Source organism: Pristis pectinata, chromosome 3 (genome assembly GCF_009764475.1).
Source record: "Pristis pectinata isolate sPriPec2 chromosome 3, sPriPec2.1.pri, whole genome shotgun sequence".
NCBI lineage: Eukaryota > Metazoa > Chordata > Chondrichthyes > Rhinopristiformes > Pristidae > Pristis > Pristis pectinata.
Genome location: NC_067407.1, coordinates 57,627,815 through 57,643,356, shown reverse-complemented (window position 1 = coordinate 57,643,356; position 15,542 = coordinate 57,627,815). Strand labels below are relative to the sequence as shown.

At 42.5% G+C, this 15,542-nt stretch overlaps 1 protein-coding gene across 3 annotated transcripts in view; it reads right to left on the bottom strand.

Moving 5' to 3' along the window:
• Window positions 1–11,573: 11,573 nt before the first annotated feature.
• tsen15 (TSEN15 tRNA splicing endonuclease subunit) overlaps window positions 11,574–15,542 on the bottom strand; it is a 35,036-nt gene continuing 31,067 nt past the window's right edge. For all 3 annotated transcript variants that reach the window (XM_052012123.1, XM_052012122.1, XM_052012124.1), the window contains exon 4: window positions 11,574–13,080. In XM_052012123.1, coding sequence (XP_051868083.1) covers window positions 12,891–13,080 — 190 coding nt within the window. In that variant the 3' untranslated portion in view covers window positions 11,574–12,890. The remainder of the gene's footprint in view (window positions 13,081–15,542) is intronic.

Here is a 15,542-nt window from a genome sequence, read left to right as displayed (position 1 = left end):
TGAGGGTCAGTAGGTTAATTGGCCACTGTAAATTACCCTGAGTGTGTAGGTGGAGTGGAACTATGGAGAGAATAGGTTGCAGGAAAATTCATTGGGGAATGGGATTGCTCAGTGAGCTGGCATGGACTTGATGGATCAAATAGCTTCCTTCTCTATTTTAAGCAAAGATGGAAATAATAGCAAGAAAGGGAGAGAGGTTGGAGCCTGGTTATTTCTCATGGTCAGGATTCCCACCTGAAATTAGGTGGGCTTGTTTTAGCCACTGGTCTGGCCCAGTAATTATAAACTCAAGGAGGTCTGCCACATGGACCCTCGCATTGCTTTCTTGACCGTGATTGGGAGGGAAATCCTCTGCAGCCACAGCACCATAGTCACGGGCAGCAGCTGTCAGGGGCCGGCCAGTGTTTACAGAAGAGGCGATGGTGACTCAGTAGAGCGAGAGCAGGAGGTCTGAAGCAGTGTTTGCAGCTCTTCCTCACGTTCACCCTCATTCCTTCCCAAAGCTCAGATTCACAAATTCTCCCACATTGGCACCATGCTGGAAACAAATGGGAGGAGGCCAAACAATGAAGCTGGCATGGGGACAAAGTGAAGAGGTTGGCATCAGCGGCCAGTGCCACATTCCACTCACCCAGCTGACACACGGTAGGTGGCTTCATTATTGCATCGGTGCAACAGCACACAATTCCAAGCATGACCCAGGATTCAGACACCCTTTCTCTCTGTGTCACCCACACCAGAAGCAAGGTGTGTCACAGCAGAATTTACACAGATCCCTCTGTGAACTTCCCTGCACCTGACCTGAACCCACAAAATTTCGCCCTGCAAAGCTCCGGTCATCCCTGTTACACCTCCCAAGCTGCGCCGAGAAGGCGGAGGAGACAGGTGGTAAGAAACAGTTGGCTGATAGCAATGGGTGGTTTTACTTAAACTGTGGCTTCTTTGACAAATTCATGCAGGTTGTTTTCCCAGGACAATGAAGGATGCTAATTAGCCATCAGAGCACAATGCTCAAGGGGTTTAGGGCAATTTACAAGATGAGAATGTGAAGAATCATAAGAGTTATACAGCATGGAAACAGGCCCCTCGGACCGACGGAGCTTGCATCAATTATCAACCACTTATTTATGTTAGTGACATTGTTTAAATTCCCCTCGCATTCCCATCAACTCTCCTCAGATTCTGCCACTCACTACACAAGGGGCAATTTACAGTGGCCAATTAACCGACAATTTGCACCGTTTTGGGATGTGGGATGAAATTGGAGCACCCGGAGGAAACCCACGTGGTCACAGGGAGAACATGCTAACTCTACACAGACAGCACCCAAGGTCAGGATTGAACCCAGGTCTCTAGCGCTGTGAAGTAGCGGATTTACTCGCTGTGCCACTGTGCTGAGGTGTAATTCGAGTTTGTTGGTTGAGGACACTGTTGCCCGCTAAGCTCGTGTTTTGCCCTCCTTCGTCTTCCTTGGCCCGTGCAGCTGGACCTTGACTACTTTGGGCTGACAAAGCCGTGCAACTTACAACGTCCAGCAAAGATTCAGGAGGTTCTGGGAGGGCTGTGCTAACCCAACCCTTGATTTTTATGATGAAGATTTAAAGCACGCCCTTGGGAACCAGGCTGAACTGCAATTCCAGGCAGCATTCCATGGGCTGGTATCGGACGTAGGATCACGGTGTCCCAATGGGAAGCTTTAGTGCATTATTGTGAAGTGGAGTCATCAGTTGTGTTTGTGGAGTTATGCCAGGTTCTTGAGCTACTTGGTCAGCATGGACGAGTTGGGCCAAAGGGCCTGTTTCCATGCAGTACACTCTACGAATTTATGAAACTATCTGGCCATGTGTATACTCAGTGACAAGTGGCAGGATTGTTTGCTGTCATGACAGCAACATGTCCTGTCACTTCCCAAACAACGGGAAGTAACACGTATAAGCCAGATGAGATAATTATTAGGTGCTCATGAAGAACCTAAAATGTGAGAGCAATCTCTTCAATGCATCCTGAATCTAAAGATAGCCGGCCTTATGAAATTGCCCCTTGATCTCAGGAATATGAATAATTCTCAGACAGTTTGGCTTTGTTACATGAGCTGCCTGGAGTGATCAAGTGTACACAAGCATTATTCCATTGTGAGTATCCTTACCATTGATAGAGATGGGCTGGGGATCAAGTATATCCCAAGAGGTTGGGGCTGGGGCCAGAACGTGGCCATTTCATGAATTGCTGTGATGACAGATACAGATAAGATTGCTTGGGTCCTTAGCATCCAAACTGTGGTCATGTGGTTAGTGCTGCTGCTTTTTAGCTCCAGGGTTCAATCCTGACATCCAGGGCTGTCTGTCTGGCCTGTGCATGCTTTCCTTGTGACTGCGTGGATTCCTCATGGGTGTTCTAGTTTCCTCCAACTTCCCAGAGACTTATAGATAGGTCAACTGACCACTGCAAATTGCCCCTCAGTGTAGGTAAGTGGCAGAAAGAATCTAGGAGATGTGGATGGGTATGTGAGAGAGAATGGGTTACAGGGAAATAAGTTGGGGAACAGGATTGATGAATTGCTCTACTGGGAAACAGATGGACTGAATAGCCTCCACCATCGTAATAGGTTTGTTTCATAGTTTCATACGTAATCGCAATTTAGCCTTATTCCCTCGAGTCATCCTTTTGCTCCTTTTCACCATCTTCACACTGCAGAGTAACATGGGGGATGTCAGGGGAATCTCTCCTAAATAATGAATTCTTCACCAGAGTTAATTACTGGAACTTAATTAACAGTACCAGTGTTCAGCAATGAACAATCTCATCAGCTGGAGCCTCAATAAAAAAAATTAAGCAAATATTTTGGGGACAACAAATCAATTGCCTTTACATTAGCTCATGGTGGAGGGTTGCCATATTTCATGCCACAGTGAATCTCTTCTTCCTTGGTGTCAGGGAGGGGAGGGATTTTGAAGCAGGTCCTGCCCACTTCAGTGTGTCATTAACTGTATCCTTGGCTCTCATTCAAATACTTGTGGATTCCAATTCCAAAGACGACACGTGATCCTGACTGACGCTTCCCAGAGCAGTAATGAGGGAGTGCAGCAGAATCAGAAGTGCTGTCTTTCACTGGCAGGGCAGATTATCTGATCATTTACCACATTGATGTTGGAAAATGGAAGCTGTATTTTCTACATTACAATAGTGGGTACACTTCAAAACATATTTTGTTGGCTATGAAGCGTCTTGGGATCTTCAGAATTGCACAAGTTAATTTTGCACAAACAAAAAGGTGCAGCGGTTCACGAAACGCTATTACAGTGCCAGTGACCCAGGTTCAATTCCCACTGCTGTCTATAAGGAGCTTGTACATTCTCCCCGTGTCTGCATGGGTTTCCTCCGGGTGCTCCGGTTTCCTCCCACCTTCCAAAGACGTACGGGTTAGGAAGTTGTGGGCATGCTATGTTGGCACCGGAAGTGTGGCGACACTTGTGGGCTGCCCCCAGAACACTCTACGCAAAAGATGTATTTCTCTGTGTGTTTCGATGTATATGTGACTAATAAAGATATCTTATCTTATCTTACCTTATCTTATTTTATCTTAATTGACCACTGTAAATTGCCCCTAGTGTGTGGGTAAGTGGTAGAATCTGGGGAGTTAATGGGATTTCAGGAGAACAAAAGAATGGGATTCATGAAGTTTTAGTGTAAATGGGTGGTTGATGGTCGGTGCGGACTTGGTGGACTGAAGGACGGTTTCCGGCTGTTTCTCTCTATAACTCTATAATAACAATAAACTATAAGAAAACTCTGTCAAGGGAAATGATGGGATTGAATGGCTAAACCAGTCACTAACTGCAACAATAGGAACTTAAGAAACAGAAGCAAGAACAAGCCATTCATCTGCACCATTCAATAAGATCTTATACATCAGTTTCACTTTCCTGCACTAATCCTATATCCCTTGAATCCTCGAACATCTCGTAACAATTTGTCTTTAATAATACAAGAGGAGTGAAGTTAGACTGTAAAATGGGGAGGGCAGACTGTTTCACTGGGTACACAGGGATCTGTGATTGACCTCAATCACATTACAACTTGAAAGCCTAGTTTTAAGACTGATTAAAAATATTTTGCAAATGCAGAAGACCGTGTCTTAAAGTGTTCTTTGCCAGCAGCACACAAGAACAATGTGAATTTCATGAATTTCCCATCTCTGCTGTGGAGGGGTCTCAGCTGAACTGAAGTGTTTCCTCAGACGGGATTGATTAAAGCTCAACTGCTCTCCTGAGTAGTTAGTTATGTGGTGTTACATCTACCTGCCCTCTTAGTCGAAGAGGGAAGAAAAGTACCTTTAAATTCATTCTGAAAGAGTAATACCTAAAAGTGTTTCATTGCTCCAAAACATGCAACAAAATGAACACCATGCAAGGCTAGAGGTACAGATCTTAACACAAGTTTCCCATTTAATGCAAAGAGGCTCCCAGAATTCTGGCTTGTTTGCACTGTGGGTCATCATCCCTGTGACCAAGGGAGGGGTGCTATCTGTGGGCTTGAAAATGCTTCTGGCAAGGAGCAAAGGACAATCTGTAGAAGATGACAGAAATGATAATTGCAAAGTATACTTCTAACCCTTCTAAATAGTGATGGGTCTGACAATACTTTTCATGGAATGCAGCATGCTAACATTTGGTAGGAACTGGCAGGGACAAGACTTAAGTGCTATTGGAGACAGATGTCTGAAGTTGGAGAGGAAGGGTGAATCCAAGGGATTTGGAAGTAGTCCCAGTGTGCTGACACTGAGGCTGAAAGCCGTGGTACCAATCGAGAGGAGGGAGGACACACTCACATTGCCAGTCTGAATTGATTGGGGCATCAAACAGTCAGCTGGGGGAACTCAGTGGGTCGAGCAGCATCGGTGGGAGGAAAGGAATTGTTGATATTTCGAGTCGAAACCCTGCATCAGGACTTCCAACCCGAAACATTGACAATTCCTTTCCTCCCACTGAGATCCTCCAGTAGATTGTTTGTTACTCCAGATTCCAGCATCTGCAGTGTCTTGTGTCTGAATTGATTGGGTTTTTTCCACTATGGTACTAACTTCTACCCTGTTCCACCTGTTATGAAGACCAGCCTGATCAAACCTCCACCATTTAGTTGCGTAGTCAACCACAAAGCAAAACAGAGGAAGTTGGGGGTATGTTGAGAACAGACTGATCACTCTACACAACTCTTTCCCTTCCCAATCTTTGCTTTTTGTCTCTCTATTGTGCACATCTGGTGAGGAGCTTTGTGCCATTTTCTTCTGCCCTATGCTACACTCAGGATGCTGCAATATGGGACAATACCACTGATCCCCCCTGCAGTTCCCCCTCACATTGGAAGTCTGGCTTCCAAGTGTCTACCAGAAGCTCTGGGTTGTCTTATGGAATGGGATCACAGGATCAAGGACCTTTGCTCCTTTATTCACATGGACAGATGTGGGAGACGACTCAGAATCAATTTAAGTGTAAAAAAAAAGTCCCAAAGTTAATTTCAGATTAAGCATCCTAGATTCAATGCATTTCACAGTTAAACTTACTTATTCAACAATATGATACTGCTTATTTCATCATGTGAATGGTGTTTTTTGTGCAGCCTCAGTTTAGAAACTGGAACTGAATCAGAGGTACATCCTTGGGATTAATTGATGACAATTTTCTCAGTGAAGAAATATTGCAGATTATGTAGCAACAGCACCCTCTGCAGTTCAATGTCAATACAACATCTATCATTCTGAAAGGATAAGTTAGCTCCAGTAAGTCTTTCTGCAGTAAACTTTCCTCCACCCTTTTCACTTTGATAAGCTGCCCCTGTTATTTCCACTATACTAGAGGCATTCCAAATTTATTTCTCATTACTCAAAAATCTTGTACCTTTGCATATTTTTCTAATAACAGAGGAGGGGATTCAGCCCATTGAGTCTATGCCAGCTCACAGAGCAATCTAATTCCACACCTATTCCCCTGTAGCCCATTCTCTCTCACAAGCCCATAAGTTCTGCTCTGATTCTCCTGCCCAGGCCCTTGACAGCCAATTGATCTACCCAACCTGTACGTCTTTGGGATGTGGGAGGAAGCCAGAGCACAACGGAAAAACTCACATGGTCATGGGGAGAACATGCAAACTCCACATACAGACAGCATCCGAGGTCAGAATTAAATCTGGGTTCTTGGAGCTGTCAATTCCACCTGGCAAAGGCACAGGGAAAGAGAAGTGAAGAAACGAGGAGAGCAGATGTAACTGTTTCACTGTGAACACAGACTTCTGTGATTGACCTCTCAATGGCATGACATCTTGAAAAGCTAGTTTAAGACTGGGCCTATTTCTATGCTATACAACTCAATGAAAAGGCTGGCACAGAAACAGGCTCTTCAGCCCTTCGAGTCCACACCCATCAGAGGTAGTCTTGGTGATGACACAGATTAGTGCTCTGAAGCTCACCTTGTGAAAAACATGTCATCACGGCTATGAACAGCCCATTTCCCTTTTGCACAACTAACCACAGCGGGGATTGAGCTGAGAACAGAGTTTGTGATGGGGAATGGAGGCAACTGCTTCATTTCTCCCAACATTTATTTGGAGGAAACGTCTGCTCCTCCAGCACAGGGTGTCAGACTAACAGGTTGAGAAATTTGAGACTGTGATGGGGTCAAGAGAACTGATGAGGAGCTGAAGATGGATTCCATCAGATTCCCTTGGGATCTATCCTTGGATACCCCAGCATTCTGCCCTTCACAGGTAATGCTATAGCATGAGAGAAGTGAAAAAGAGCAATTTAGAAGGAAGAAATATTTGAAAAAGAAAGAGGAAGGGCAGGGAAATGAGACTAAACCAGGTTGTAAAATTATCCATTCCCTCAGTTGCCTGATACTTAAATGTACAGTCATCAGAATCAGATGTATTATCACTGACATATGATGTGAAATTTGTTGTTTTGCAGCAGCAATACAGTGCAAAGACATAAAAATCTATAAATTACAAAAATAAATAATTACTGCAAAAAAAAGGAATAATCAGGTAGTGTTCGTGGGCTCATGGATTGTTCAGAAACCTGATGGCGGAGAGGAAGAAGCTGTTCCTGAATCGTTGAGTTTGGGTCTTCAGGCTCCTACACCTCCTCCCAGATGGTAGTAACGAGAAGAGGGCATGTTCCAGATGGTGAGGGTCCTTAATGATAGATGCTGCCTTCTTGAGGCACCGCCTCTTGAAGATGTCCTTGATGGTGGGGAGGGTTGTGTCCATGATGGAGCTGGCTGAGTCTATAACCCTCTCTAGCCTCTTGCAGTCCTGTGCATTGGAGTCCCCATACCAGACGGTGATGCAACCAGTCAGGATGGTCTCCACTGTACATCTATAGAAATTTGTAAGAGTTTTTGGTGACATACCAGATCTCCTCAAACTACTAATGAAGTAGAACCGCTGCCACGCCTTCTTTGTGATTGCATCAATGTGTTGGGCCCAGGATAGATCCTCTGAGATGTTGACGCCCAGGAACATGAAGCTGCTCACCCTTTTCACCACTGACTACTCAATGAGGATTGATGTGTCTTCTCCTGACTTCCCCTTCTTGAAGTCCACAACCAGTTCCTTGGTCTTACTGACGTTGAGTGTGAGGTTGTTTTGCCGATCTACCTCACTCCTGTAAGCCTCCTCATCGCCATCTGAGATTCTACCAACAACAGTGATGTCATCGGCGAATTTATGGATTGTGTTTGAGCTGTGCTTCGCCACACAGTCATGAGTGTAGAGAGAGTAGAGCAGTGGACTAAGCACGCATCCTTGAGGCGCGCCTGTGTTGATAGTCAGCAAGAAGGAGATGTTACTACTGATACCAAATGATTGTGTCAATTATTGACAAACAAGTATTTAACATTATAAATGTAGACACCAGGTGTATCCAGTAGCTGATGGAAGTATATAATCACTGTGTCGTGGTAGCAGACCTTTCGGCCCACCAAGTCCGTGCCAACCATCAACCACTATTTACACTAACCCTTCATTAATTCCATTCTTTTTTATTCTCCCCATATTCTTATCAACACCCCACAGATTCTACCATTCATTTCCAACAGGGGCAATTTACAGTTTGCCTATTAACTTATCAACACACGTCTTTGCGATGTGGGAGAAAACTGGAGCACACGGAGGAAACTCACGCAGTCACAGGGAGGACATACAAACTCCACACAGACAGTGCTGAAGGTCAGGGTTGAACCCTGGTCTCTGACACTGAGAGGCTGTAGCTCCACTAGTTGTAGCACTGTGCTGCCCCTTGCATTTGAGTGAAAGGGCGTTTGAGACCAGTTTCGTAGGTAAGAGCCCCGAACCTAGGTTGACTCTCCAGTGTATGACAGAGGGAGTGATGTATTATCACTCCAACAGGATGAGTCACTAAAACAAGGCCTCGTCTGCTCTCTCAGGTTGATACAGAAATTTCCATGGTACTGTATTTTTAAGAGCAAGGAAGTTGTCCCAAAGAGGGATCCTGACCCAAAACATTAACCGCCTGCTTTTCTCCGCAGATGCTGCCTGGCCCGCTGAGTTCCTCCAGCACCATAGTGTTTTTCATCTAGATTCCAGCATCTGAAGTCCTTTGTTTCTCCAGTTGTCCCCAATGTCCCTATCAATATCTATCCCTCAACTACAGATTATCTGATCATTGCTATACCGTTGTCCTGAAGAGTGATGTGTGTATATTGGATGCAGTGCTTCCTACTACATTTCAGAAACATACTCCATTCATTGTTAAATGAGTTAGTACATGAAATGCATGCCATAAATGCACAACATGTTTTTTTTTTATTATGACAGATGTAGACAGATCAGAAAATTGCCGAATTTTATAAAATCCCATCCTATTCATCAATCAATTGAGAACTAGCTAAGCCCAAGGCTCAAGGGAAATACCTGGTGTATGACAGAGCACAAAATGTTAGGCTAAAAAGGATACATATAAACTGGCAGTAATCATCTCATAATAGCAGTCAGCATGCTGTAACACTAAAACCCAGCCCTGGCCCAAACCCTGATCCCAATGTAACATAAAGTCTAACCCAATCCCTAATCACCCCACAGTATGACGAACACAGATTGAAGAGAGGTTGCTTGTCACCACACTGCCAGACACTGATAAAACAGTGTTATTGATCGATTAAGTGCTAATCAAGTTAATCTGTTTTCTGGCTGCCATTTGAACTTTTAGATATGTCAATGCATCACGTTACTCACCCCTTCGTTTTGCCTTAACTCTGATGGTTAACAAGGGATCGAGTGCAAGAGCTCATATTCCCAAACTATGTTGGGCTATTGTACATTGGACTACTCAATGCCAGATCTTGCCACAAACTTAGTCCAAACATAGAACAAAGAGCTAAGTTCCAGAGGTGAGGTGAGAGGGACGTGAAATCGAGGCAATGTCTGACTGAAAGCGGCAATACAGCACCCTGGTAAAACCACATCCATGGTTGGAGTCACACCACGCACAAGGGAAGATAGTTTCTGGTGGTCAATCATCCCAGCCTCAGGACATCACTGTAGGAGTTCTTCAGGGCAGTGTCCTTGGCCCAACCATCTTCCACCATAAGATCAGAATTGGGAGTGTTTGAACGCAATCCTCAATTCCATTCACAACTCCTTGGCAAATAGAGCAGCCCATGCTTATATGCAGCAAGACCAAGTCAACATTGATAAATGGCAAGTAACATTTGTGTCACAGAAATGCCAGTCAATGACCAGTCCCAACAATGAGAGAATCTAACCACCTATTCTTGATATTCAGTGGCATTACCATTGCTGAATCACCCATCATCAGCATCCTGGTGGTCACCATTGAAAAGATACTCAGCTGGACTGGCAACATAAATACGTTCATGGACTGTTCAGAAATTGATGGCAGAGGGGAAAAAGCTGTTTCCGAATCATTGAGTGAGAGTCTGCAGGCTCCTGCACCTCCTCCCTGATAGTTAGTAAAGAGGGCCTGTCCTCCCAAAAGGGATGCCTTCCCAAAACCTGAGAGCTGTGTCTCATTTTAACTACAGAAAGAACAGCTTCAGGAAAACACCGTCCAAGCATTTTGTAGACCACCTGCACTCTGTCCAACATGGCCACCTCGAGCTTCTGGTTGCACATCATATTAACTCTCTATCCCACTCCCACACTAGCTTGTCTGTCCTTGGCCTTCTCCATTGCTGCAGAGGCCAAATGCAAATCATACCATATTCAGTTTGGGCAGTTTACAACCCAATGGTATGAACATTGAATGTTCCAACTTCTGGTAACCCACACTCCCAGGTGTTCTCCTCCCACACATTCACCAGCCCACCTAGTTTTCTTCTTCCTTAGTTCACCTTTCCCATCTCCTATCCCACCCGCCAGTTCCATCTGCCCATCATCCCCCTCCCCATCTGGCTCCATATCATCTATCAGCCTGTGTCCCACCCCTCCCTCAGAGTGCTTGATACTGGCAAATTTTCCTCTTCCCTCTCAATACAGGGTCTTGACCCGAAACATCAACGCTCACCTTTTGCCTCCACAGACGCTGCTTGAACCATCCAGTTCTTCCAGTTTTGTTCAGGAAAACAGCAGCTGTTTTCAGCCACTTAAAAGTACGATTTAACATCTTGTTGATGCCACAATGCGTGCTGGCGTTGGAGGTTGTGGTCGGAAGTTGTGGTCGGTTTCTTTGACTGGTCATACTACAGCTCACAGGTCTTACCATGCATAACTGAGGAATCGACATACATATTCCCCAGTCTCAGTGCTTTGAAAAGTTTTGTAGTGGTACAAGCAAAAATCCTCAAATCTACCAAAATAGTGGAAAAGCATTAGCCCACAGGAGGGTGTTTTGCATGATGACTTTGTGCATGCAAGTCTATCTGTGTGCTTGTGAAAAGCAGCTTTGTTGTTGACCTGTGATTGTTGGTGACCTGGGCCAATTTAGAAGCTGATCTTTTTTACAAGGATGTTAATGGCTTCCTTACATGCTGTAACTTTAATAGAGATTTCTGAGGAGATTAATGAATTCTTCTAACTCTGTCCTGAGTGTGTCCAAATTCTCCAGAAGTCAGTAAAACACTTCAGAAATATCTCAGGCAACACAGAAACTTTATGAAATACCTTCTGCATTAGCACGCTAATTCATTCACTCAATCCCAAAACACATATGAAAGGTTAGCAGGGATATTTCGAAGCCTCTGCCAAAGCATACAAATTCGTGGACTTTCTCCAATTACCCATCCCCACACTCAAAGCTTTAGTATTAGCATGCAAATTCACAGCACCTGTCAACCACCTCAAACACAGAGTAATTGCAGTGTCAAATCTGTTTACGTCAACCTGAGTGCTTTGAAATAACCAATGCAAATACTTCAATTTCAGTCAGCAAATGGATTGTGGAAAACTTACTCACTACTGCTGCAGAATCCAGGTTATCACGCATCATTCTACTGCCAAGCCATTAATGTGGAGAATGGAAACTTCATTTGAAACTTGACTCTAACTACTCAGATTAATATTCCGTACAGAAACTTACAATGAAGAATTCCATCTTTCTGTAAAAATTCTTTTAATGTAATGGTCTGGGTTACAATGCACCATGGATTTCAACCATCATACTGTCGTAAACAAGATGTGATACATTTTGGCTATAAATATTTAGGTAACATCTTCTTACAACTTCTTATAAAGCATGTCATAAATGACAAGTCCAGCTTTGTTATTATAGGTCACTAAATTCCCATTAAAAGCTTATGATGGTGTAAACATCACACCAACCCCATTTAAACAATGCCATGGTTTAGAGAGTATTAATCATGCATTCCATTGTGACTTGTAGCCTGGACTTCACAGTATGTTAAATTATTTTATTTTCTATTCTTATCTACCATTTCACACTTCACTTGTCCTGTATGAAGATAACTGACAGAGAACAGCTTCTTTCTATAGCAACTAACACAATCACAAATATGCACAGCTCCATTATTTTACTTTGGTAGTTTAACCATTACCACCCCATTGTTGCAAAAGTTAGCAGTTCCTAATGGTGGTCAATAATAATTTACCCTTGAATCTGTACTTATCAATCTTCTTAAGACTGGCTCTTTTAATGTTGTTAATATTTATTTATATTTATACCTTGTTCTTCAAACAGGTTTGTGGATGGCTGACACTGGTTTACGAAGTCACTCAAAAGATATGGGGTGGATATCAGATCGTAAGGATGCATATACTTAGCTGATTTGCTTTTGTCCATCAAAAACCAAATAACTGCTGTAAATCTGAAATGAAAACAGGAAATACTGAAAATGTTCAACAGGTCAGGTGGTAACTGTGGAGAGAGAAACAAAAGGTTATCAGCTTTTCTCCGTCCACAGATCCTGTCTGACCTGCTCAATATTTCCAGCAATATTCTTATTTTTATTTTAACCCATGATGCTGCTGGTTTTTGCCTTCTGCACAAATCATGTTCTAGCCCCACTGAATTGTAGGTCAAAATATAGAAAGTGTTTCTAAAGGTGCCGGGGATCAGCATGCACTCTCTGATGGAATGAAAGGAAAGAAGTAACCACAACAAAAACAAAAAATTTTACAAAAAGTACAATTTATAATATGTTCCAGTATTTATAACATCAATGTTGTTATATAAACTGAAAATTGTTATTTTAAGTCAAGTGATTGTTTTGGACTGAAGCCAATGAATAAAACAATTGTAACATGGGTTCAGTTTCACTAAACCAAAAGCAAGAGACAACACCATGAAAGGGAAAAAAAATGGAGATTCCCCCCAAGCAACATCATTAAGTTAAATGGTAGAGACATAACCTGTATTTTGGAAAAATACACAGAATAGGATGTAACAAAATGAACAAGGGTCATCTCTGAAACTTCTTCCGTTTCTTTTTACACTGTTTGCTGTCTGGCTCTTCGATGACATCTGGTGGTTCTGGTACAACAAACCCATTGGTAAGTTGATAATACACTACAGTTGAGTCTGAATCTACAGCGGCCAGGGTAAACTCCTGTTCACTTTGGTTACAGACACACTCCATGATTCTTCTAATCCTAAACAAAAATTAACAAAATGTCAATATATGCTTTGCCTTGATTATGAAACAAACTAAAATTACACAATTCATGTAAAAAAATACACAAAGAGCACTAGCATGCTTTCATGTAGTTTCAAATTTCTTTTTGAACTTTCGAAATATGATGCCTTCCTTATTGAGCCCAAAAATATGGGAGGGCAAACTTCTTGTGTACGTAAGGCAGAAGCACTTCCAACGCAGGTAGCTTATTTCTCAAAAGTATAATTATTGGCATTTGTACATTTTTCAAAAACTTAAAAGCTACTGATAACCCAAACTATAAAAAAGAGTTGGAATGGAGTTTTGATTGAAATTACAACTGCTTCAAATACAACAGTGTATGGAAGGCAAAGTGAAAAGTGAATTGAATCAGATGAAAAGTTCCCCGGCACTGACTCTTCTGAAAGCAGTACTTCAACTATTACCAATGACAGATTTGCAAAAGGAATTCGCATGAGATAATTATTTGACCGGCTGATGTGAGAAACTGCAAACATACATTAATACAAGTTTTATGCAGCTTTCAGCAGAGTGAAGGTAGCTTCGTCCTGCATTGGAACAGACCAAATCTAAAGTCAAACTGCTTGATGCTGTAACTGGATGTTCCTGGTGGAAATATGTTCCTTTTGCCAAGATGTGTCACTTATTCCAATGAGGATTGTGTGTCTCAAAACTATAGATCTGAAGGTATGCAAGTGTTTTTAATTTGAGGTCAGCTGTCTATGCTATCTGACTCTGTGATTGGCACTTTAATAAGATGACTAATCATACACTTGACTTTTTGGGTCTTCCAGCAGCACTTTGCCTCTTGTCGTGCATTGAAGAGATTGATGAACACTCTGGTAAGATGATGCTCATTGCAAACCAATGTTTTGGGTTACGTTATGCAAATAATCTGAATACAGTTCTTTGATATGGGCCAACTCACTTTACAAGTCAAAACTAACTGGCACGACCCTAAAATTAAACTCATTCCGATATCCCAACTGCTCCAGATTTTAAAAAATAACCAAAATTATCCCTTTATGCAGATAGAAAAAAAAGAGAAATAAAGGGGGAAAAAAAACAGATCAACTCTGGCCCCCTTTCAATAATCTAATAGAAAAGTAGTGCGGTTACTGAAAATCTTAAATAAATAGAAAATGCTGTAAATACCGAGTCAGCCAGGCAGCACCTGGGGAGAGAAAAAGTGTTTAATGTTTCAGGTTGATGAGCTTTCATCTCAATGATTGCCATATCAAATTGTCAAACTTATTGTGAATAAAAAAAGGTCCCCCAGAGAACAAAAGCCATGGCAACCACTGTATTCAGCTCCCCAAACACCAAATCTCCCCCACACATGGATGGGCACCTTTAATTAAAAGCATTCCATCATTAAAACTGCAAATTTCTCCAGACTGTGCTGCATTATGTGCACAGTACTGAACTGATGACACAGAAGAATGCATAATCCAGATGACCGATTATCTGGTATCCTAACAAATTTGTCCTATGCAATTCACAAATTACCTCTGCTTTCTTTGAGAGTTAATACAGATTAGCTTCATAACAATACAGTATGAACTAAATCAAACTCCATTCCTGGACCAAATCAAAAATGTTTAAACATAGAATGGCACAGTGGTACCGCAGTCACACTGTTTAGCAATCTAGGTTTGATCCCGGCCTCTGGCGGTGCCTGTGTGGGTTTGCATGTTCTCCTTGGAAGTACATGGGTTTCCCCTGAATGCTCCAGTTTCCTCCCACATCCCAAAGATGTGCTGATAGGTTAATTGGCTTTAAATTGTCCTTAGTGTAGGTAGATAGTAGGAGAATCAGGGGTTTGGGCAGTGGGGGTGGGGGGAGGATGTTGATGGGTGCAAGAGAGGAATTAAAATCACAGGGAAATAAAATGGGTAATGGGAATGAAGAGATAAACAATAAACAGCTGGAGAAACTCAGTGGACCGAGCAGCATCTGTGGAGGCAGCAGGATCATCAACATTTCAATTGCATAGAAGTCTGAGAGTATAGAGGATATCGCCAGTTTTGAGAGGGGAGGGACGAAGCAGGAAGTTATCCCTTTATGCAGACAGGTCTTTGCCCAAGATTCTGGTCTAGCTTTTACTTCAGCCTAAGCTTCCGTGAGATTTAGTGGGGCATTTTTCTCTGTCATACTACAAAACAAAGTTGCTATAGATAATGAAATATCATGGCTTACATGTAAATGACATTCTGAATGGGAAATAAAGGACAACTATATTAATGCAGCTTATCTTTATCTCTTCTATAAATTCCCAAAACATTTGAGAGCACTTTATGACAATATCAAAACCACTTCAGCTTTGTTACTATTTTGAAATTATCTAGTCTACTGGCATTTAAATCAACTGAAACATGTTGTGCAAACATGCAAAAACACTTGATCAACCAAAACAAATTTAGTTACATGTTAAATCAT